The sequence below is a fragment of the Micropterus dolomieu genome, linkage group LG08, assembly GCF_021292245.1.
Source record: "Micropterus dolomieu isolate WLL.071019.BEF.003 ecotype Adirondacks linkage group LG08, ASM2129224v1, whole genome shotgun sequence".
Classification (NCBI taxonomy): Eukaryota; Metazoa; Chordata; class Actinopteri; order Centrarchiformes; family Centrarchidae; genus Micropterus; species Micropterus dolomieu.
Genome location: NC_060157.1, coordinates 6917915 through 6943907, shown reverse-complemented (window position 1 = coordinate 6943907; position 25993 = coordinate 6917915). Strand labels below are relative to the sequence as shown.

Here is a 25993-nt window from a genome sequence, read left to right as displayed (position 1 = left end):
CCTTATCCAGGTTTCTGTTTAAGAAAAAAAAAAGCATGCCACACACCATGAAAAGTAGTTGCTTTTCTTGGGTAGTTTGTAAGTTTATCCTATTACACATCTGTTAGGTCCCAGAGAAAACAACATGTCCATTGGAGCTGTCTTGGCAAGTAATTTGTGTTCTCAAACAAGCCAAACATTTACACTCCACATTTACATGTTTTTCCCTTGTGCCCAGTGGAAACAGTTCTTATGATGGCATTCACTTTCTATCTGACCAATCCCGTGTGTGGGCTGTTGGCAGCATGCAGTTGTACACTGCATTCCTCGGGAGATTTTCCATTTGAAAGTGATCACAATAGTGAGGTGTGGAGTTGTGCTGTGAGTGGAATTTTTTTAATGAGATGAGAACTGAAGTACATTTCAAACAACTGTGATCTCTGTGAACCATTACGCTGTACAATTTTAGAGCAAAATGTCAAAGGTACATGTATGTAAGCCTTATTGCTCTCCACTCTAAAGAAGAGAGGAATCTGTCATTGTTGAGAGCAGTGAGGGATCTATGATGGCCGTAATTGAGGGAGTCAAGTCAAACATCACGCCTGGCGTGTTGAGTAATGGCTGGGTTTAGCCCGAAGCAAGGGTTTTTGTTTCCTCTCTCTCATCCCCAGTGATGATTAATGTAGCAGTGTGTGGGACCTTTTGGATCAGCCTTCGCGTAAAAGAAAAGGCTGAGTCCCACAGGAAACAGCGCCACTGTGAGAGCACACACCTTTCATGCACTACTGTGTTAACTACCTATAGTCTGTGTTTTGTGAACGCTACCATAGAGGGACATAGAGGGACTGTTTAAAATGGATTTTGTTTAATTTATAATAGCTTCAGATTGATGCCAGATTTATAGAAATCCCTTAATCTTGCCTGATTCTTATCATGTGCTGGTCATGTTACCGAAACCTTGATTTACACTTTACAGTACATTGGTCAACTATGGCTTCAAGGAAAAACAACTACAGTGCTGATTAGTCAACATAAGATAGCCATTTTATTTTGTTATTGACAATAGAGAATGGCATTTCAGATTTATCTTGCAAATGAATGATGGTATTTCATGCATTGTATTACATAAGAAAATCACAATCACACTGCATTAGAGAGTGTTGCTATTGGTAAATAATACTGTTAAACTTTCCTCTGTGGCAGTCAGATTAAAGGGGTAGTTCAATAAACAATAATAATTACAATCAAAGGAGTAGTTGGACATTTTGGAAAATACACTTTTAACTTTCTTGCCGGGAGTTAGATGAGAAAATCGATAACACTCTCTTAGCCTGGCACTGTCCGACTGTATAAGAAATAAAGAAAAATATTACGTGTTGGATGGATACTGTTACCTTCACATACAGCCAGGTTAGCTGTTTCCAGTTATTATGCTAAGCTAAGCTAACCATCTGCTGCTAGCTTCATATTTATCGTACAGACACGAAAGGGGTACCAATCTTCTCATCTAACTCTTGGCAAGAAAGCAAAGATGTATGTATTTCCCAAAATGTTGTTTTTTGGCACCTTAACAGTTTTGCAGTTTCAGTTAATACCCTGTACCCCTATCATATCCCATCGTCTTTCTCCAACTACTTAAGTAGTTGATAACCTTAAGTTGTAACCCAACACGAAAGGGTCAAATTAGTTGCATAATAAAAGTAAAGAAAGGGGAAAAAAGATCCATTTATAGTATGTACTTATGTAACATAATTCAGACCCACAAATGAATCATATAAAAGGAGGAGGATCTAATGACTTCTTACCTGAAACGTTCTGAAATGTCAAACCATGGGGCAAATCTGTGTGCCTGAGATGGAACTGGATCACTGGTGCTTTTCAACAGCTCATTTTACCTACCACAGGGAAAATGAGCACTCACTCCCATTTCAAAGCTATAATTCAAACACAAAACAGATGTGACACTGTGCTCTAGCTTATATTGCCTTTTATATCAAACGGAAGCCCAGATTGTCTCTAGTGTTTTCTTAAGCATAAACACAAATTTATTCACTTTCTCCCACACAGAATAAATGCATACACACCCTTGTTGGGACAACAGTGAAGTTAATATCAGACCACGTTCAGCTATCATTATATAATAACTATGTTTCATTTACACCTCCAAATGGTGTTCTTTCATCATTTGTTGAACTAATAGCAGCATCCTCATAGTGTGATAGAGTAATTATGTTTAGCACATAGTGCTTGGCAATTGAGTAATAACACAGTGAGAAGAGAACATAGTCAACATTGCATGCCTAACTGTATTTAGCTCTTCGGCGATAAATCCTCAAGTCAATCTGTTTCTGTGAAGTGCAGCGGTGGGGAACACGGGGGTGGATGCATGACAACTGGGATGCACGCAGGTTACCAGGATCCCCCCATACCACAAAGCCTGGGGATCCCTGCCTCCCGGGGTGGGATCGGCCCAGCGTTGGGCCCGTCCACCCATGCATGGATGACTGCATAGGGAGCAGTACAGGGATGTAAAAACAAGGGATTATAGAAGACTCTCCATCATCCTGTCCAACCTTAAACCTGCCTGTGCAACATTTTTTATCAGCGGCAAAAAAATGTCTTGTCCTCTAGTGTGTATGAACAGGTAGAATAACAGATAACACATAAAAGAAAACAAGATAAGTTCAGCTGTACACATGGAAGAATTCAGGAGCTGGAGTGGAGTTTCAGTATCTGGTTGCAGCCTCAGAGACATGTTTTAACAGTTGTGTTTGTGTTTTTGGTGGCATGCAGCCCCAGGGAAATATTTTCCCGTTTTTATTGCTTCAAATAAATTCAACCTAATTTTCCCCAAACTATGTGACAAACACACTTAAACAGTACATGTACAAAAATTATTCATGCTTACTCAAATCATTATTCTCTGGGTAATAAAATCTCATGAGACCTCTGTGAATGATAGCTACGAGCACAACTGATTGAACAATTGATCCAAAAACTCCAAACTCACTGTGCTGGAGGTTAATAAAACAAACTCTATTCGCTTTTAGCACCATTCATATACTGTACAATAAGTACAATTTCGAGGTATTTGTTTCCATTTTATGCTACTGTACACTTAAACTTCTTTACATTTCAGAGGCAAATTCAATATGTTTTACTGAACTACATTTACTTGACAGGTTACTTTCCAGATTAAGATTTGTAATAAAAGATATATAATATGCTAATAAAATACAACACATTGTTAGAGATTAAACAAGTGCTTCCCAACATTTTCGGCAGGTGACCCCTTATAAAAAGCCTAGTTGGGGTCCCTTGTCATGTTTTCAGATGTCTAAGCGCTTGCAGTTTCACCAAAGAGACATTTCTCCTCTAAACATCTCAGATGGTTTAATTTTAATAACTGTTCAAGGTCCAAAGCAGTAAAATTATACAATATTTCAAGAAAATTGCAAACTTGCATTGCAAAACTTTGTTTTTTCTTTCCCCTGTCCCAATAATCATCTCACAAACCCTCAAAAGTCTGTAAAGGGGCCCTACCCCTAGGTTGGGAACCACTGGACTAAACTACCTAACAGTATAAAAAGAAGTTAGCTTGCCAGGACTTTCACCCAGGAGACCGATGTTCCCATGTGAAACCAAAAGTCTACATTCACCTCTTTTTTAACTTACGTACGTAACTTAACTTATGTAACCAACATGGTTATTTTAACAGAAACCATGACCGTTTTATAAATCTAACCAAGTAGTTTTGGTGCCTAAACCTAACCAACCTGTAGCCGTTTCACAACGTTAACGAAGTGTTTATTATTGTTATCATAATGATGAAGGTCAGCTGACTGTGATGAAATGTTTCTCAGCTAGCTTTATTTTGAAAGTCTGACCAGATTTTGCATATTTGTTATTGCTAACTTGTCCACACAGAACTGCACGTGCAAAACTGACACTAGAAGGGTATCTACAGCATCATAGTTTAAAGCGTAGGGCCACTGACCAAGCGCCTACATTTGACGAGTTGGGAGTGAGAACGTGTTGGTTTACAAAAAGATGCATCAGTGTTAACAATGTCATATTTCACTCAGAACAAGTTCTTACTTTTATACCTTAAATACATTTTGCTGATACTTTGATAATACTTGTATTTGTAATGGAGAATCTTGACGTTGTCATTTTGGTAGTTTCACTTACTTGGATATGAGTAATTCTTTCAAACCCTTGACACAATGTGTCCCATTCTTTAGATCTGAGCCGATGTAAGGTGTCATGAGTTAGAGCCCCATCAATGAGGATAAACACTGTCTAGAAGATTTAAAGTTTCTCACATTTAGACAGAATACCTGAGACATTCTCTCGGTCTGTGCTGGAAAGGCGTGCGCTCACACCTGCTGACAGATGAGGCCACTTTGAGGTGCTCACACATCAGCAATGATCAAAGCCAGATACCCGGTGTTCTTCATCAACTCTCAGACTGATACCTGGATCTGCTCCCTCCCCACTTTGTTCACGAGCTGTACGTGCTGATACAGAGCTATGTGAGGGAATCCATGGTTTATTTTACGCCACAGTCAATAGCAGCGAGTGAGAGATTGAACGCCTCTGACAGGTTTTTCTGTGTCATCAAGCAATATGGTTTTCATGTCTGCATGTGTGGAGTCTTTGATGTTCTCAGTCAAAACAGAGACTCACCTGCATACAATGAATCAGGTTTTTTTGGGGGGCAAGTTGTTTGAGCGATCCCAGCTGTCATTCTATAGTGCATGTTGTGCTCTGACACTACAGATGCTTAAAATAAAAACACAATATGTGAGTTCAGCATTCCTTAAGCTGATGATTAAATTATTTATACTAAATTTGCTGTTATTTTTTTAGCTCAGAAATGAAGGTAATAATTACCTTGGTCATAGCCTTTCTTCCTTGAGCACAGAAAACCCTTGAGGGCAAGTTTTTAATAGCTTAATTACATTGGCGTGTGTTAAAGAGGATAACAAGCTCGGAGTATGGCTGATTTCCTGGCAATGATATGCTGTATTTTTTATTGTTATGTAGGGTATGCCTGAGATGTGTAATTATAAGTTACACGTGTGGGCCAACTTGCACTGTTTCATATCACTGGAAAAGAAAGACAATGATCTGTGACACAAATATAAACACAAGAACAAATGTTAAGCTTTGACGTTTTTTGGAATTCCAAACTTGCTCTCATAATCAAGTGGGTGTCTTTTATATCGTATTGAGCTGTCTAAGAGAGTCTGAGGTGATGATTCACAGTTTTACAATCAATCCCAGTGGAAATATACTCAAAGTGCCATAGGCAGGGAATACTAGTACAACCCCAGCACCATCGCAACCCCCAGTCGTCAACATGTTAATATTTGTTCAAGCTTACACAACTGGTATGTTAAAGGGATAGTTGCCTGTACGGTAAATATAAAGCTACAGCCAGAAGCCAGTTAGCTTAGCTTTGCAGAAAGACTTAAAGTGCTGTTAGGCAGATTTTCTTATTTTTGGACAGGCTGCCTGTTTCCAGTCTTTATGCCAAGCTAAGCTTACTGGCTGCTACCCGTAGCTACTGTATATTGAACAGACCAATATGAGAGTGGTATCAATCTTCTCATCTAAGTCTTTGTAAGAAAGTGAATAAGTGGCTTTTAACACATTTAACAGCTAAAGAGCCAGATATTTCCATCAGGAGTTGGTGGAGACCAAAACCAGAGCTAAAAGAGAGTGAATGTAGGAATTATATTCATCACATGGCCAGAAACACGACTCCAAATGAATGATAATGTTACTCTCTAACTGCCGGATGTATAAATAAGCAACCTGTGAATCTTGTGTTCACACCTTTATACGAAGTTGTTGCAGGTTTAAGTGTCACACAAAAATCTCCAAACTCTTCCTATAAAGCTTACAAAACTGGTATGTTAATGAATGTGAAAAATTTACATGGCGAAGGAAAAAGCAGTTTATTAAACAGGCTCCCAGTCTTATGGAAACAGTATTGGGTCGTGTAAAAGTATTCTTGTCTTGACCAAATCAGTCTTGCTTTTATCTATTTCCAAGCCTCAAAATCACAACAAAAACACAGAACGATCCAACATGCAGCCGGCACAGTGCCTATTAAGTTGTTTATTTTGTCTGCTGTCAGAGAGAAGAGAAAGTCACAGAGAAAGAGAGAGAGACTGCTGCAACTCAAAAACTGTTTTTATTCCAGTATATTGAAAAGACAAACAAGGAGTTACTTTGTTGCGGTGGAACTAGAGGCAAGTATTTGACAGTGAAGAAAGGGCCATGTTGGTTTTGCAGATAAGTGATCCGTATCCCGCTGCCAAACCTAAACAAATTCCATTTCAGGCAGCTCACCTCCATGGCTCGTCTTTATCTCCTCTTCTATCTTAACTGAAGGCACTTGACATTTGGGGAAGGGTTAGGTTAAGATTCAAGCTCTCTGTAATTGGAATTCGCAAAGCCTCACATTATACAAAAATGAAAACACATCAGTAGAAGCACTGTGCATAAAAGTTCTGCTTCCAGAGGTCTTCTTGGATTTGTTTTTGAGTGTTGAGTGTTTTTCTTATCTCCCTAACAAATCCCAGTCTTCTATACAGTCATTTATAATAAATTAGTAATTTTAGATAAGAAGATCGCGCATTAGAAAACAGACCAACAATCTTAAATCATAACTCGCCCTGGTGTACATACTGTATATACATTTGTTGCCTTGTTTATTAAATTTTCCATCATTACATTACTCATGCGAGCAGTATTAATAAAAGAAAATACTACTATGTCTTTTGGTGAGGGAGAAAGTGTTGACCATTTTGACATGTTGTTATAAACTACAGTAATTGAGGTCTGCAATCCACAGAATCTACATCACACGTACACGGGCAGACTCATTTTTCACCAGAGTGCTCATGGAAATTTTCATGTGCTGAAAAAAAAATCACTTGACAAGGTTTGTTTACATTCATCCAAGGCTATTGGGCAAATAAGAACTGACGTGGCACCTGAGTGAATTCTATGGAATGAAAAAATAAGCATAAGGTGAACCTTTCGGGGGAGAATAGTGACTAAAAATTGATGGTAAATTGAAAGGCCCTTCGAGGAATTGCAGTCGACTGGGCAGTAGACACAGAAAGAAAGAGGTTTCCCTGTGTGACCTTCCTTGGTGTCTGGCACCGTTTAATTGTATCTTAGGGCATAATTTTCCAGTTATGGTTTAAAGGAAGAAATAATGACTCACTGGATTTAGCTTCCTTTGCATTATGCCTCATTTGGGCAAAATTATTTAGAAATAAAATATATGACTAATCTGGTAAATAGCACTTTTTTAAAAGGCTATGATTACTGAATGAGAAACACAGTGTGGGGTTAAAGAAAATGTCTGTGAAAATCTTTCCTTGTTATTGTTCAATCTTGTTTTCCTATGGCAGGACATGTATATACAGTTCTTTTAATCCTGTCTTATTTATTCTATTATGCAATTTGTAAAGCACTTCGAACTGCCGCTGTATCTAAAATGTGCTATTTAAACAAATTATCTAACAGATTGCCATCACTTCACCAAATCATTATTGATTACACTGTCACTTTCCTTGATATCTTCGATTTTATTGTATTGGTTAATACTCATGTTGGCCAATAATTCATGTGGGAAAAATCCTTTTTCCTGTGTCTTCATTTCTGCTGCAGATTTCTGACAACCAGAGAGTAGATCCATTGGGATCATGGATGGACTTTGTCAAAAGACCTGTTGGCAACTTCCCTGGAAAATGTCGCAAACGCAAACGACCCCTGGTAAACCCAGTTAATGGACTGTGTGTCTTACAAAAAACTACTTTTAATAATTTTCTTATTTACTACAGTAACTGGTTTTGTACATCTCTCCTCCACTAGCCAGGCCCACCTGGTCCTCCAGGTCCTCCTGGCCCACAGGGACCGCCTGGCTCTCCTGGGGCTGAAGTGACCCAGGAAGTTCTTCTCCAGGAATTTAAAGAGATGATTAAAGGTAGAAAACATCTTGATTTTCCAGCCTAGACACAATTCAGCTCCTCTTCAGGCTGCAAATTTCATGTTTTTTTGCGGAGACAACCTACAATTAAACATTTGGGTATGCATGTCCTTTTTTTTTGTAATGACCTGGGTGTGTTTCTGTCAGAGGCTACAGAGAGGAGAGCAGCAGCACTGGACAGACAAACCAGCCCCAGCCAGCTACCTACAGCTCTCCTCACCCTGGAGGGGATGACCTCCTACCGACGAATAGAAGAGGCTTTCCACTGCAAGCTCAAGGGACCTGTGGTGGTCGACAAGAAGACTCTGGTGGAGCTCCAGAACTTTCAGACAGTATGTTTGTTTGAAACCAAGTAAATGTTTATGAACTGGATCAGCTTCGCTCCCTGTGCATGGCTGAAAAAGAAAAGTTTTGGCTAATCTTCCTTTGCATGGTTAGGCGCTTTGTTTCTGACCCATTTGCTTCTCTGTCTGAACTGTGTTTGAAAGAGCGAGTGTTTGGCAATCATCGCTTAGTTTGCATGTGGGGGAATTATGAGGGGATCATCCCCACATTGGTAACTGGCACTGGCAAGGCATGTACTGCCACTCTGAGACTCAGACTGGCTCTTTGGTTAAAAATATCAACTTTTTCAATTCTACACATCATTCTCTGGGCGGCATACAAAAGGCACTCTGTCTCTGACTTGGAATAAAGTGTGGAGAGGACAGAAATAGACACTGTTTGAAACAGCATGCTGTAGTGGAAGAACTATGTGGGATGGGCTGACAAGGCTGAAGGAGGGAGGATTAAGCTTTGCCGAACTATTGCTAAGACAGCGCTATGTTAAAATTGCGTTACAAGATATTTTACATGTTTTTGCAGAGTCAGAAGTAAAGAGAAAGACAATGAAGGATGACACAGGGATTGAAATGGGATCAGAATCCATGTTTTAGGGGCCTTAAAGCCTGGTCACACCAGAAAGTGGAACACTGAAATTTACCTGCACATATTAATGAAATATGTGGTTCTATAAGCATGGTGACATAGTGACAACTCTCAGGACTAGTAACTTTTGCTGGCAAACTAACTAATTAGCTAACTAACATGCTAGCCAGCCCGGGCTGCGCTAGTCAGCCACATTACTTCTTCTTTCCATTCGCTCTGTACTCTGCCGTTTACTCCTATTTTGTTCTCAGGATTGTGCATCATTTCATTCAATACAGAGTTACTGAAGAGGAAAAGAAGTTCTCCAAGCTAACAAAGCTAGCTAATTGTCTGTTCTATCTTGATTGCTAATCAGACTGCAAGTTCAGACGTATTTGTACCAGAAGTGTTTGAAAACCAGTCCTTTATTGTGGAGAACTTTATACTCCAACAGAGCAGGGTTATATTAAAGTGGATAGTGCGGCACAGCTATAACTCTCCAGCTCTCCATTCCCTCAGCAGCTTGCTATTGATCAACGTAACAAATTTGGGGGCCTACTGAAATGGCAAATTTGAAGACCTACAAGGGAGAAGTCTGAAAACACTGCCAACCCCATTTTTGTTTTAAAACTTAGGATAGGTCTATTAGAGCAGACAGGTGAACTTCAAAAACGATGATGCTGACACTCACATTTGGCTTCCTGATTAGGTCTATGTGTCATGCAAAGCAAAAACACAATCCTACTGACAGTGTTTTTGTTTTGGTATTTTTATTAAAATATTGTGTACTTTGCAATTAACATTTATACACTTACTGTACTGCACATGTCACCGTATATGCTTTGCAATGACTCCCAGTCTGTTTTTTGTCGCCGCAGTCGTTTTGTACTCCCGTTTTACATTCAGTAGGCTAACAGTTCTTGTTACCTTGTTATCAGTCTTTGCAAAGAAATCTCTCTTTCGCCGATTCTTCTGCTACTGCGGTGTAGACAATCTGCTTCCTGTTTACACCAGCATGTGCATGCCCAGTGTACATGAATGGTTACTAGATGTGCATTTTCAGTCTTTTATATAGACGGAGATCTGTTCTGATACACAGCTAAAACACTGGTGTGGACAGAGATCGTTTTTGTTTTAAAATTCCGTTTTAAAACAAAAACGTAGTAGTGTGGATGTAGCCTAAGTCAGCGTTTTAAATGGTGTGACCAGACCTTTAGATGCCTTGCTGAAGTGCCCTTGAGCCATACTCAGACGCTGCTGTGCATCGGGGCCTTTGTTTTGAGCTTGTGGTGTACAATATATGTGCATTTCTTCTCAACACATCATCGCAGCATCATTGTTCGGACACCGCAAACTCCTAGTGGTGGAGTATAATGGGGGACCATGACATTGCTCTAAAATTTAAACATATTATTTACATTTTTCTGTGCTTTCAGCCACCAGCTAAAGGAGCCTTCCTCAGAGGATCGGGAATGGATCAGTCTACTGGAAGATTCACAGCTCCCATCACTGGGATCTACCAGTTCTCTGCTAATGTCCACATTGGTAAATCACAGTAACTGTCTTATATGGGGTACAAATTCCAAGGCCTAAAAAGTCTAAAACTGTCACGGAAAAGTTCTGGGCTGCACCCCCCTTATTCACTGTTGCTACACCTGTGAAGCATTCTGTTCTCACACTATGTACATGAAGTTTACAATAAGTTGTCACTTGAAATTCTGATGAGTGAAAGATTAGTCATTTTTGGGTCTTTAACTTTGGACAGAGGCAGACAAAAGCAGGCATCTCATTTTTAGCCGACGATTATCAGCTGTAGCTAATTAAGCCAACTTTAGCTCCATGAGTTAGTTCAAAACGCTGTGTCCGGCTTACTTTCTAATGTTTCTAGCTGACATGTATTAAAATGACAGTCCTATAAAAAGGGTCTTAAATATGCAGTTGATGGCTACACACATGCTTTTGTGATAAAAGACTGTGGCTAAAGCTACATGTCCCAGGTCAGCAAAAAGTCAGCATCTCACCAAGTGATCATTTATGTAGAAGATATGGAAATAATAGCATGGTTCTTGTATTGCAGTGTAGAACTAGCAATCCTTGTATTAAAAGTAGGATAAGGAAAAATGTAATATTATACTGTTAATTGGTTGTTATATAACCCTGTTTGATGTTCATATATTTTCACTTTTTCATTCTAACAAGAGTGAAAGCATTTAGGATGAAGACTAACTCATGTGTTTTGCATATTTAACACTATCTCAGGTAACTTTGTCTGGGGTTGCTGGAGTGTAAACTTCCCCAAATCCAATAAAGAGCAGTACAGCACCACTAACAATAGCCTAAACTCTGATAGCATTCGGGGGTTTCACACATTGGGGAAATACTGCACAGTTGATGTGCAAATTTGTGAGCAAGTTTTTCTTCCTCAAATGTAAACTGTCACCAAACAAACTATAATGCAGTACTACCAGGTAGGGTTATAACTGTAGCAAGCTAGTTTGCTGGACATGCATTTGCAGCTTATGTCAGAGTAGATGAACATACAGTGTAATCCATTCCTTACACTAGACAGGCCTGCTGTGTGTTGTTAAAGTTGGTAAACTGGGATTGGGCAGTCACTGTTCATGGGAGGGGTTCTAGCGGGTGGTCATTTCAAGAGGAATATATTTTCTGTGAGCATATATATGTGATTGTGACTCCTTACAGACCACAATGAGGTGAAGAGGAGCAAGAGTCAGCTCAAGGCCAGGGATAACGTTCGGGTGCTGATCTGCATCGAATCACTCTGCCACAGATACACGTAGGTATTCTGTAGCATTTTACTGTTTACATGCTCATATCCTGGTTTTGGGTCTTATCCTGGTTTTGATCTTATTCGGGATGGAATACGAGAAACCTGGATAATTCACACCCCTGTATACATGCTTCTAACAGTATCCAAGTTTCAGTCTGTATGCATTTTTGTCTTGACTCCTCAACATCTCAGCCAGTATGTTCTATACCAACAGAGAGTGTTCAGAAACCTGAAGAAGGTGTTTACATGCCACAGTATCTTGCTTTCTATTAGAGTAATCCAGGTAGCATATCCAGGTTTCTCAAAACAAGGAAAATGTATTATCCAGGTTTCTGAAACCAGGATGTGACTTTTACATGTGCAGCATATAACTGGGATACTCCAAAAACCTGATCATAAATACCACTGATTCTAAAATCTGCTGGAGAATTCATACCCTGAATCCAAATCACATAAATCTTACACTTTTTGATACTTTGATAGATTGCATCCATATGGTTTTCATTTGTTATGGCTATAACATGCTGTTATGCAGTTACACCACCAGTAATTGTTGATAAAATTGATCTTGGGAAGTAATTAATCTGACCGCAACAACCACATTCTTGACATATGTCTTTTGACAAATTGTTTACTTCCCCATGTAACAGTGATATTTTATTGTTGTTTAATGCTGCCTTAAGCTTCACCAGAATTTATGAGCCGTTAAAGGTGTTGTCTGTTACACTTTGTGTGGAACCAGTGTGGCATTTCCTGTATAAAAGCAGAGCAGGTCTTTTAAAGGAAATGTCCTCTCACTTAGAGCCCTCATTCCTAGGCCTAACTAATCTTTATAGACTCACCTTTGACACTTTAGGCAGCCTGTTATATTCAGCAGCAAAGCAGTGAAATGCCCTTGTTTGGGATGTGGGAGACAGATAATGAAGTATCTGATACAACGGGTCTACATGGCAAAGATTTACAAATCCATTTGGGAAAGATTCTGGGTTCTTTCCAATATTTCAAAATTTCTATTTACATAAACTCAGTGAAAAACTGCTAAAATAAATTGCTCCCTAAAGTCTCTCCCGGACTGTGCAGAGCTGCACAGCCTCCCTTCTAACTTGGTACAACGAGGGGAACGTATAAATAATATTATTATGATGGGTTACCTAACCCAAAAGAGTCCTTGGCTCTTGCTGTTCGAGCCAAAGCCCCAGTGAGTCTTGCCCTCCCACACATGAAAATGCAGAGAATGTGAAATGAGGCTCATTGTGATGGCAGTTGGAGTGAAGACAAATATGATTGATTTGCCATAAAAATGTAGCATTTTCCACTTAACAGGAGCCAGAGCTCTCACTGCGTGGTTAAAATGATATTAAAACCATCTATACAGACTCTTGAGAGCACTGAGTTGTTAAAGGCATTCAAGACATTTTGGGAAAAAGGAAATGTCCAGCACATGGTTAGCTTAGCTTAGTATAAAAACTGGAAACAGTGCGAAGCAGCTAGCCCGGCTCTGTCCAAAGGTAACAAAATCTGCCTACCAGCATCTATGAAGCTCACTAATTAGCACATTGTATATGTCCTTAGAGAAAAATATGTGTAAAAAAGACACTTCACCTTTTACAGGTGTTGATGTGCTACTGTTGAGAGCTGAAGTGTAACCAGAACTCCCGGGTTCTGTTCCAAAAGTAAGAACATTTCATTTAAAATCCCAGTGACATTTGTAATAATGCAAATAAGTAAAAAACTGTACTAATATGCAGATTTTGTTACCTTTAGACAGAGACAGGCTAATTGTTTCCCCATGTCTCCTGTCTTTGTGCTAAGCTAATTTAGCTGGCTGCTGGTGATAGCTTCACATTTGTGCAGACATGAAGGTGGTATCAATCTTTTCATCAAACTTTAGGTAAGAAAGAAGAATCTATCTCTAAAATTAGGCATTTTGGTTTACTTGAATAGGTTCTTGAAGAATATAAATTTGACAAATATTGTTGGAAACACAAAATTTAATCAGATATTTCCTTTTTTAATATGATTGTAGCTCAATGGAGATGATTGTTGGATTAGAAAGTAACAGCAAGATATTCACTGTCAGCGTGCAGGGGCTGCTGGAGCTACAGGTGAGCAGAACACTTAAGAGACACAAACAAAAATAAATGTTAGTGCAATCTGTCTGCATCACTATTGTATATTTTCTTCTGCAGGCCGGGCAGTACACCTCCATATTTGTGGATAATGCAGCAGGCGCTTCCATTACAATACAGAATGGGTCAGATTTTATGGGCATGCTGCTTGGCGTATAGCCTCACACATGATATGGGCATTATCCAAGCCATCCACTGCTGCCGTTTTCTTTTTGTGTTTGTTACAATGGACTGCTTATGAGCACCACCGCACAGTACCAAACCACAGGGGAGGTTTGAAGGAAGGAAGTGAAGCTGACACTGACTTGACTGCTTGTCAGATGGTGAAAGGACAGTGTGAAGAACTCAAGGACTGAGTTCGTTTTTCACAGTGCACTGCGACTCCTCTGAGGAACTTGGGTGTCTGTTGCTTCACCAATAAAATAGGCCTGAAAATAAAACGGTGTAAAATATGTCTGTTTCAGTATGTTTTTCATGGTTGCTGAAGACCTTTGGGGGTAAACCAAATATCAATGTTTGTCATGTTTTCTGGATAGATGTGGGAACATGAAAAAGTAAAATGTTTTGTTTAATGTGACATGTTTATAGTTTTGTCTACATGATCTATGATGTACACACTCATGAACTATAGTTATTTTTTATCATGGATTAAATCTCACATTTATATATGTTATATGGTACATAGACTGTGAGTACACTGGACAATGGAAACACGTGCAAAAGTCATCATACAGCCTCTCAAGATCATGGAAATGTGATCTCCCACACATGAAATTACATGTTTTATAATATTTTTTTAAAAAATTGTATAAAACTATTACTGTATGATTGAGCCATGCTAGCGGCATGGCTCTGTTAGGCAATGTCAGTCATTCAGTCCACCACTTTGGTTCAGAGCGAAATATCTCAAAAACCATTTGATTGCCATGACATTTTGCAGAGTCATTTATGGTCACAAGAGAATGAATCCTACTAACTTTAGTGATCCACTCACTTTTCATCTAGCCTTACCATGAGGCTTAAGTGAAAGTTTTGTAATTTTGAATAAAATATAGCAAAAACTATTGGATCTTTTGCCATGAAATTTGGTATACACGGTCATGTTCCCCACAGGAAGAAATAAACCAATTAGCATGCTAACATCTGTTACAGTGTTAGCAACACCCTAAATTAAGAAACATGGTAAACATTATACCTGCTAAATATGTTGGCATTGTCATTGTGAGCATGTTGGTATGCTGAAAACCATAGTATAGCTGTAGACTCTTGTGGCGTATTCACAGTAAAACGGAAAAACAAGGGTATTGTGCTGCACAATCGTCGGCTCAGTATTTACCACTCTGGGACTACCAGCGGAGCTCTGCAAAATGGCACCACCGTAGCTACAATGCTATTAGTGCTAGTACACTGCTACATTTCAGAAACTCAAACAGTATTTTTGTAACAAACAGCCAAGTGAATATCTGTTTGTCTGTTTTTAGGTAATTGTTATTGTACAGTTCTGGAAATTAAGAGACACAAGTATTTTGTTTTGTGTCAGACATCGGGATACATCCTTTGTAAGAGAGATGTAAGAGGATGATTTTTGATTAGCCTTAAGCCTATTTTTTGTTATCATTTATCATCTGTTATTTCCACTGTATTTTATTATTTTTTTGACATACTGATGTTTGTAATTTATCATAACTGATACACCAGTAACAATGGAAAGCAATGAAATTTGATGTGGTATTTATGTTTGAGGAAATGTATGAATTGCAAGTTGATTTAAACTCTTGTGGACTGTTGAAACCACAGATTTTTGCAAGAATATAATTATATCATTTTACCATATTTTATTACCCACACTATGCTTTAATTTGAAATTAAACTTTTTAAAAAATGTTTCCACTTGGTCTCTGCACATAACAATGATTGTAATAATGATGCTCATTAATTTAAACACCTTATGATCACTAGCCCGGGGGAGGGGAATTACCTATATCAAAATTTCACTGAACTGCTATCAGCATTTCTTCTTCTTTCTATTGCAGTATCTTGGATTTTTTTTTAAAGAAAACATCCTCTGGAGTTCATCAAAACCTAACATTTTTCTGTGGTATCATATGAATTGTAAACACCCAAATTACCCCAAATACCTTTTCAAACACTGGCAGACTGCCATATAAATTCATAACTGCAGTTATGTACCAGTAAAATATTACTGAAACATCTTGGTGTTTGAAATGAGACACTCTGCATGTCATTCAGGATCATGAGTCCAGGGAACTAAATCAAATGGCTAATTAAATTTTAATTTCAGTTTTAATTAAAACTGAATAGCTGTTGTCCATCACCACACACTGCAGTCCATGAAATTAGACATTATTGCCGCTCTAATTATTATAAAATCTTTAATATCACTATATTGTTTCTTGGGTGGTCTCACAAAGCACTAATATGAAGGAATTTATTGCACAAATTGTTGTCCAGCCAGTACAATTAGCTTGTTAACATCATTGCATGAATGCCTTATAATAGAGGCTTCTCAAGGAAGCATTTCTGAGATGCCAAGTGTCACATACTGTACCCAAGGACCAACCACAAGAACGTTGCACCCACGTGCTATTTCAGCCACCTACTGTAACACACACTTCAGACAGGAATGGGCTGCTTGTTGAAAAGCACACCCAAATTTTGGAAAACAAACATTACTTTTTTATTTTTAAATGAACTGGCTAACATTTTAGGTACTGCTTAATATGTCTTCTGATTTCCCCACAGCTTAATTTTCACATAAACTACCAGTCAAGAAAAATGTTTTGAAAATGACAAATGAAAATAAAGACGTTGAAAATAGCTCAGCCATAATATATAGTGTATGTTAGGTGACTGGGACTGCAAAAGCATATTCATGTTCGTTCTTTTCATGAGCTGAAGTCTTTCAACATGCTTAACAGTGTGGGGATGACAGACGATATACGTTTACATAATATTTGCCTTTTCATTGCTCAAGAAGCAAGTAAATAGCACACACTTGTGAGTTTTGATTGTCTTATGTATTTTTCTTCTCCAAAATGTGTTTAATGACAGCTATGTGAGCATGCCGTAACGCATTCGCTGCCCTGCAGTGGAACATGGAGCCTGCCAAAGTGGTTGCGAAACCACCCTGCGCCACGACTCTGACAGGAATTTCCCATCGCCCCATTATCAGCATCAGACAAGCTGAGTGATTGCAATTACATCTGCCCAAATGCTAAGAGCAACTGCCTTTTCTCTTTTCCTTCATAGAAGTGAGGTATTATGAATGGCCCCATTGTGAATCTGTGAGGTTTCTGTCTGCCCTATAAACCAACATAGTTGGGCTGTGTAGCTTTAATGAGACCTTAATTATGAGATTCCTCTACCTTAGTGACTGACTCATTGGGTGACGGCTTTAAGCAAATCCCCCTGTGTACAGGCGTCCCTGAGACAAAGGGAGACTAGAACTATGTGACCATATAATGACAACAACACACATTTTAATACCTTATACTTTGTCTATAAACTCACATCTCATATAAAGCAGGGAAGTCGATCCAAATCACTTCGAGTCAAGCATGTTTATGAGCGGTGACCATAGTTGGAGCCCAAATATGAAGACGATGTGACATTTTGGCGAGGAGCCAGCCACCGGCCTGGACCCCATGCATTCTGTCTTTCTTCTCTGTTTGTCAGCACTTCCAAACATGGCTACCTGCAGAGAGGAACAGACAGTCAGACTCTCTCTTAGGGATGCCAGGCTCCTGTATATTATGTTTTTAGCATGCCATGGATTTTTTCACAGCAGCCTAAGTTACTCCAAACAGAGCTGAGCAGTCCAAGTCCTGCTGATACCCAAGGCTGCCCTAAACAAACCAGTTGCTATGATACCGTCCCCTCTGTTCTCCAAGTAGAGAAGAAGATGAAAAACAAATGTAATGCATTGGAGCTCATTACTAGCTGATGTTCACGTTAATATTACATGTATTAGCTGTCCCAGTACCACTTTCTAATAAGGCACATTTTATAAAGGGTTTATAAACTGTAATTAATGGCCTTGTTCATGTTAAATGAATCATTTACTGGTGTTTTTATAGATACATTATAAGCAAAATCCTCCTCCAGCATGACACTTGCTTTGTCTTTTAGGCTAGCAGCTATATTAATATTTCTACTTTGGATAATGTTACCTTAACTCTTAGTTCACACCATAGACAGTTTAAAACATGGACTTATTGTCAGTGATGTTACCCATAGGTTTCTGAAGTGCTGTTGTGAAGCTCAGTCTTGGCAGTGCCTTACCAATGTCCTTGGCCTGACTCCGGCTTATTCAAGAGTTGGAGCTGAGTTCGGCCAAATGAAACCTGGTTTCTTAACCACCTAGCAGCTAGCCACCATGTCCTTTACTATGCATAACTTTAAGATTTTTATTTTATTGATATTTAATATAATAACAGGTGAGTTGTTTGTGTGGTAGCCTTACCTATTCAAAATAATAGCTGCATAATGACAAGACATCAAACTACTGTCATATTCTGTAATTATAAACTTCCACTTCATAACATCATCCTATTATTTTGACTTAATCTCAGATGTTTAGCAAAGTTTGCAGTGTTGCCAAAGTATTTCACTGTCTTTGCACACACATCACACACAGCAACATTATTACCTTCACAGCTAAAATACAGCCAGTTGTGACTGTTTTTACAGTAAGCCATAGTCAGTATTCAATCGCAGGAAATGTAAAAGGTTTCAGCGGCTCACTTCAAAGAAGCTCCATCACAGAGCCGTGACGCAAGCATGACTTTGACAGGCGGAAGGAAAAGTAGTTCCTATCAACCCAGTAGCCTATTATTAGACCATCCTGGTGACAATAAGATACTTATGATAAAACACTCACTCACTCCAAATTATTGACTTTAGATATCGATCCTTTTATATGAGTATCGATCCTAGAGCAGGAAATGTTGGTATCAGAAATATCGATACTTTAGGATCAATCTGCACATCACTAGCTTCAACCCATTTTAAGACTTTCCCTCCATTTGTGCAAAATGCACCTTGTAGCTCCACTTGCACTTTCATCAGGAACACAGAACACCTTAGAAAATAGGTTTGAAATTTAAAGGCTACTTAGCCATTTAAATGTGTAATTTCACTAGCAAGGACCTTGCTAGTTTCTTGCCAGAGGTTGGTCCTGCTCCCAAACCTCAGCTCCAATTAAAGGTACCCAAATCAAATCACAGGAATCCTGCTAGTCAGAAATTGAATTATTCAGATGTTGGAGCATTAAAACAGATGTTTCAATTACAAGACACAGGTGGGGAAAAGTTGGCAAAATTGCTTTAGCTAAAGTTAGCTGTGGATATCTTATCCAGCTAGCCTTAACTAACCAGAGTGCCCTTACTGTAACTTGGTTTTTGCTCTGTTTTGCTGTTCCTGCAAAAAAAACAACAACATGTGATTCTGGTCTTGAATCAGTTTTGACCAAATATGCAGTCACTGTATTTTGGCTTTGTTTGGCAGAACAGAATCTATCTGCGAATAGGAGTAATATTCAGGTACAGCTATAAGTAACGTTATTACAGTAACGTTACTGTAATAATATTACTTTTCTCAGTAACTAGTAGTGTAACTAATTACTTTTCTAAAATAGTAATATTATTACTAAGGAAAGTAACTTACTGGACGCACCATCCTTGATATGAATTTGTCATGCAGCTCAGCGGTACCAGACTTTTGTTGTTCATGTCCGCTGATAGCCAGAACTAAAGGAAGAATGGAGAACGAGGGAGAGAGGCGTTCTTTCCACAGCTGTAAGTAGCTACTGCCATTACCGTGTCACAGATGCAAAGAACATTGTCCTCTAGTGTAAGCTTTCAACCGCGAACATTTCTACATCTGATTTATTGAAGCATCTGCAGAAGCAGCACAGCAACGTGAAACTTACAGAAAGAAACTCAGCAGTTACTGTCACTGATGCTTGGACTCCTCAGGAGAGAGTGGTGTTAATGTAACGTTTTGTAACTACTGAATACTGCTCTTATAAATAGGCTACATGTGCAGAAAAACCGCTGTTTAAAAGTCGGGATTTACTTGCCGGTGGTGTTAAGAAACAGGCCTAGACTACATACTTTGTAAAAAACACACTCCTTGCTGCTGGTGAATATGATATTAGTTAAAAAGTCAGGAGAGACACTTTGTTTGGGGGGGAATGGGGACGGCAATAAAAGTAGTGTTTCCCATAATTAGTAATTAATTATCAATGCTCACTGCCACAAATTGATTTTCAATTTTTTTTTACTAGGTGTAGGCTATTTAAAATCATCTTTGATTGTATTTATTCCTGCAGCACCTCATCTCACTCCCTCTCTCTCTCTCTCTCTCTTGAACACCACTGCACAAACCTATCCAAAGTTAGGTGCCTTCATTCTGTGGGAAACACTGGAAAGTTATATAGTAAGGTAACGAGTAACGTAACTAGTTACTTTTATCACCCAGTAATAACTAAAGTAATAGTATTACTTTTTTAAGGAGTAATAAGTAACTAGTAATATATTACAATTCCTGAGTAACTTGCCCAACACTGTTGGTGTGTGATTAATGCTGCATTTCATTGCTCAGCTGCCACCTCATTTACTTGTCACTGCTTTAAATTGAATCTACCTGGGTTATGTTTTGCCTCTACATGATTTGTTGTTTTGCTCAGTTACTTAATTATTGCCTACAAGAAGACAAATAAAACAAAAAGAGATATTATTGTAATTTACCTGTGCAAATTGAGTGCCATGACCACTTTTCTATAGCCCATGCAAACTGAATGTGTCACATCTTCCTCTGAGTAATCTTGCATTAATGGTGTCTGGGCGAGAATAACTTCAAAAACAGACAGCAGCTATGTAAGTATTTTAAGCAATTTAGTTCTCAAATTGCAGCTGTCAAGCACATTTGGGGCTTCCCTCAGTCATGCACAGGCCTTAAAAATGTTGTGCCTCATGTCTCTGTCATGTCTACATCTCTGCACCTTTACAGGTTCACTCAGCAATCTGCACCCCCCCTCCCCAACACACGCACATGCTCTTGTGTTACAATATTTGTGGGGACATGTCATTGACACTAATCAAACAATGTACAAAGTGCTTCACAAAAGACACACAGAAAGAGAGATGACATATGCCACCGTCTACATGTCTAAACTTAACCTATGCCCTACTCCTACCCCTAACCTTAACTTAATCCTTACCCTAAAACTAACTCTTAACCCTCAACAACCCTTTAAACTTGTGGGGTCCAGCATTTTGGTCCCAACAAAGCTGTTTGGATCCCACAAGTATAGTGGAATCCCGTTTTTTGGGCCCCACAAATATAGTAAATAAATAGACACACTCACACGCACAGACACACACAGTCTCACACACACACCTCACAGCATGGACAGGCAGCAGGAAAGAGACTGGTTTAGTTGGAGTGGAGACGGTGGGTTTTAATGACATAGTATCTCTCAGAACCTTGTTCCCATAATTATGCTCTTTCTGACGTGGATCTGTCATTGGCATTGATTGTTTGTCCTGATGCCCACCTCCTTGGGGAGAAAAGTGTGTGAGTGTAGAGGAGAGGGGGGGGGGGGCTGGATGTTTGGATCCCCTCAAGCTGGACAGGTTGCATTCAGGAGCCCATCGGAGACCCAAACTGGAGCCATTGGTGAGATTGGTATCGTGTTAATGGCTCCACAGGCTCCAAGATACATAGCAGCAAAACCATAAGAGGCACTGGAATGTGGAGTGCCCTTGAATCATTGTCATAATTAGGGACAATTGCACATGTAGACCCAAGACCTATTGTGCCCATTTGGAACCTGTTTTTGTCTCATACCTCACTGCACTGCATGTGTCTGGGTATTTGTGTGTGTTAAAGGAACAGTAATTGAACATTCTGGGAAGTTACTTCTATTTTTTGACATAATCATTAGCTGAGTTTTTGAACTACAGTTCCAATCGATACAATATTGCCATGGAAAATATCACGATACTATGCTGTATCGATTTTACCCCCCCACCCCAAGTAAAAAGCAAATATGATGTGTGACTGTGCATCACTAACAGTGGTCTGTGCCTGGTGCCTTGTTTTTTCCCCCATATTTGTTCACATTTTGTGAAATTGGCACCATTAAAAGTACGGCAAGTTAGCTTTGCACTTACGAATGTACAGACAACTATTACTGGACTACTTTGATACTGAGGAAAACTTAAATACGTGATTATTTTATGCAAATTCTGGAGTTATAAGGAGAGTCTTTTTCTACTGTTTTGAAGCGAATTTATGGTTTTTTTATTCAAGATTGACATCTGAGGTGATGATATCCTTGTGGAGTCAAGTTTAGTGTACAAGTGTAACATGTCTGTGTTGAGATTTAAATGATGAATTATGACTCCAAAAAGGAATACCATTTTTGGCGCAAATTGCAGCAATTGCGGCAATTAAAGTACTTAGCATCTCTCTTAGCATCCAATTATGCTAAATGTTTTCAAGTACATTACAGTGACATGTGTGTCACAGCCTCTGCTGCAGCTCAAACTGCTTACTGTGTTGATAAGTTCACCAAATCAGCCAAACTACAATAACCAACTTCCTGATGTTGCACCTGTCTCTTTCACCTCTTGCAGTACCTTTGCCTCACATCTATCCCTTCGTACCCCCACTGCAACTCTCCTGCACCCAGGGTAGTCGTGTCTTCACAATTTGAAAACCTCTGGCTTAAATAAACAAGATATAACACATTAATTAGAGGTGCAGGTAGGCTAATTGTATTAACTTTGGCCAGAACCAGGTTAACTATTTCCCCCTTAAGCTAAACTAAGTTATCTTAGTGATATCATGCAGAAACAAAAGCTGTATCACTCTTCTTGTCTAACTGTTGGCAAGTAAGCTAATAAATGCTGTTAAAAAGTGTTGAACTATTCCTTTAAAACAGTGTTTATATTTAGTCAAGCCTCCAGTTATAGCAGAATGTTCCCAGGCTTCCTTATGCAACAGCAGCACTAAGCTCAGTTGTCATGAAAAACATGTCAGACATCCAGTGTAATACATGCCACTCTGTATGACAGATGATTAGACCTGAAATAGCACTATTGACACTAATATGGGCAAATATCCCTCATTATCTTTTCCCCCCACTGATAACAGAGGATGGAGTTGGGGGTGCAGGTGAGGCGACTCAGGCATGAGGCTCCTGGGAATAAAAACAGCAGACCTGGTCTGATCGTGGGCCGGTAGCCCATGTCTGAGGGTGTGGTGAGTCTGAGGTTGATGATCTGGATAAGATAAGTCCTTGCAGTGATATGGGTGAGTTCAGAGATTGAGCATGGAAGGCTGCAGGGCCCCTGAGGGATGGAGCAGGCAGTAGTATACATTATTAGAGTCACTGCTACTTGGGTAAAAAAAAATATTTACACAACAAATGCTTTTATGACGTATTTTTACTTGATCTAACTAAAGCACTTGATCTAGTCAGCATTATCTTCTGAATGATAAACTTTATTTTATTGGCACGTCTGTATCTCCTTTGCTTTGATTTCATAAATTTTCAGTTTTCATAACAGTAAACAGTGTCTTCTGTTAAATGGCAACAGATCCAATTTAGTTAACATAGAGAAAGGTGTCCCCCAAGGATCAATTATTGGGCCGCTATTATTTACTATATTCAAAAACAATCTTCTGTCAGTCTGCTGAGTGTAGTACGCAGCTGTAAGTGGAAGACACAATGAATTATTCATGAGAATATTATATTAATTAAATCCAGACCCTCTGAAACACCTCAGTCAGTGTCACATCGGCCTTTTCTCAGTCTGCAGGGAGAGCCAGTGTGGTATTTCATTACTCAAATCAAGACTGTCAAACGATTGTGTATATCCTGGCGGAGACTGATCCAGTTGGCTCATAAATGCCCAGGCTTCTGCCATCCATTTGTTCACGTGTGATCTCATATATCACACTTGTCACTCCTAGGCAGCTATAATCTCCCAGAAGCTTTTAGTAGAAATCCTGCTGACAGTGTTATTTGAAATGCGCTGTGATTATTCATTATAGAGTTTACACATATGTGGGAAGATCTCTAAAGATGAAGATACACAGAACAACTCTAAGGACAAAAATAACTTCAAAGTTCTTACATGGAAATAAGAAGATATGTATTTTCACTGTCTTTCAGTTTTTTGCCTGTTGCTGGGACTGTTGCTCATCGACATTACCTAAAAAGCTGGTGTATTACCATCTTAAGACGCAGGGATATAATGAGATGGCTTGTGGGATGAGGCATTCAGTATGAAAGGATAAACAGAAAACAGCAGTGTACTTTCACACAGTTCACAGACTGAAAACTATAATCTTGTAAATCCTGTCAAAATCCCAGGGATGTATGTTTCACTAGGAAATATACACACTTGATATACGTACCTTCTGTCTATCACTGCTATGTGATTACACCCATAAATACATTTGAATGAGAAAGAGCATCTCTAGATGTTTTGGCAGGGCAATAAAACCGTGAAAAAAGTAATATTTGTGGACGTAACTCTTCTGCTTTGAGACAGGTTTACAGTCTCGTGCTGGCAGGATGGATTCCTGAAATAAACTTTCCAGACTCAGGGAGTGAAAACAACTCCCTTTCTTTTGTGAGGGAGACGAGGCTCGACCCGATATTCATCAGTGGGGATAACCTCTGACCCCAGAATCATATGACGCTGAGTGCTGGAGATCCCGGTGCAGCCAGACAGTCTGTCTGAGACGCCATCTCTCTCTCTCTCTTCCCAACACATTTTCTCCCTCTCTTTCTCCCTACCTCCCATTTTTTCCCCCATCCCTCACCTTTCTTGCCGGTTTAGGAACTTATTAGAATGTGGAGGGGTGCCGAATCTTTTTAAAAACGCAAGGCCCTCCACAGAGTTATTAATTTTTTTTTTTTTGGACCATTGTAATGGTTGAATTCATTTTATCATAAATATCTAGAAGAGGCTAAGCACAAATATTTTAAGAGGGTGTCCACCAGTTTAAACCATAGTGTTTTAATGACAATTTAAAAAAAAAAGATTAATTAATACAAATTTCTCGCCGATGGACTCACCTCTGTCGAGCGCTTATGGAAAATGATGTAAGTTAAAGGCACCCAAAAACTGAAATACTGAATAAACAATGATATATGTTTTTTGTTAAATACAAAATTAAAAATGTATCTAAACATATGGAGTGACAGCTTGGTGTCATCTCAGGTGGTCAAATAGCAATGATTTGAGAAAGTCTAACAAAGCATCTGTATTTGTTGCACAAGGTGCCCTTAAACGTCCGTATGAGTCGCCTTGGGCTTTACAGAAACCCAAAACAAGATGTTTACCTAAACCTTACACAGATGTTTTGATGCCTAAACCTAACCAAAACCATGATCTTTTACTATACCTAGTGGTGTTTGAAGACCACATATTAAAATAGCGTTTGATATGGACCGGATTTATGATAAGGTTTTCTTATTTCTGGAGCAGAAAGTGGAAATTTCAGTTTAATATTGATTCTCTAAAGCAAAGCACAACTTTAACTCCATCATTTTAAACTATTCCTAACCTTTTTTAATAAAATTCTTTTGCAATAAATCTTGAAAGGGCAAGCTGAAATTAAATATAAATTAGATGAAAAAAACAAAAGAAAAAGCACTCCCAAGAAATGAGACCACTTTCATTTCCCCTTTTCAGACCCCATCTCCCCCAAAAATGTTAGTACAGTCCCTTACTTTGCCCCCATTTTAAATATTGCTGACATGTATTTCTATGTCTTATGACACCATATAAATTTGTTTTTATGAGATTTGGAAAATTTGAAATCTAAGAGAAATATCAGTGTCTCCGCTATTACAGCCCCCTCTTTCTCTCACTACCCCTCAGATACCAGCGTGCAGACAAGACGGTGGGCTCTCACTGCCCCAAACAATTACCATTAGGTAGGCCATGACAGAGCTTTTCCACACTGTGCAACAGACTGAAACAGCTGCTGACAAGCCCATCTCTCCCGAGCTTTGCTCCAGTCTGCCACGATGCTCTGACTGTGACACTGGTTTTCGGATAAAGTACTCTCAGGACATACCTCAAGATGCCGGCTTGATAAACAAATACCTAATGGGCTTCCTACAAC

The 25993-nt window shown here is 39.1% G+C and overlaps 2 protein-coding genes across 8 annotated transcripts in view; one reads left to right on the top strand and one right to left on the bottom strand.

The window, feature by feature from the left end:
• c1qtnf12 (C1q and TNF related 12) overlaps positions 1–15705 on the top strand; it is a 19778-nt gene extending 4073 nt beyond the window's left edge. The window contains exons 2-8 of the mRNA XM_046056458.1: positions 7675–7779; positions 7879–7990; positions 8141–8325; positions 10336–10444; positions 11603–11696; positions 13717–13795; positions 13880–15705. Of these exons, the coding sequence (XP_045912414.1) occupies positions 7675–7779; positions 7879–7990; positions 8141–8325; positions 10336–10444; positions 11603–11696; positions 13717–13795; positions 13880–13978 (783 nt within the window). The 3' untranslated portion in view covers positions 13979–15705. The remainder of the gene's footprint in view (positions 1–7674; positions 7780–7878; positions 7991–8140; positions 8326–10335; positions 10445–11602; positions 11697–13716; positions 13796–13879) is intronic.
• LOC123975176 (basement membrane-specific heparan sulfate proteoglycan core protein-like) overlaps positions 1–25993 on the bottom strand; it is a gene marked incomplete at its 3' end in the record, with an annotated part of 647231 nt that overhangs the window by 377086 nt on the left and 244152 nt on the right.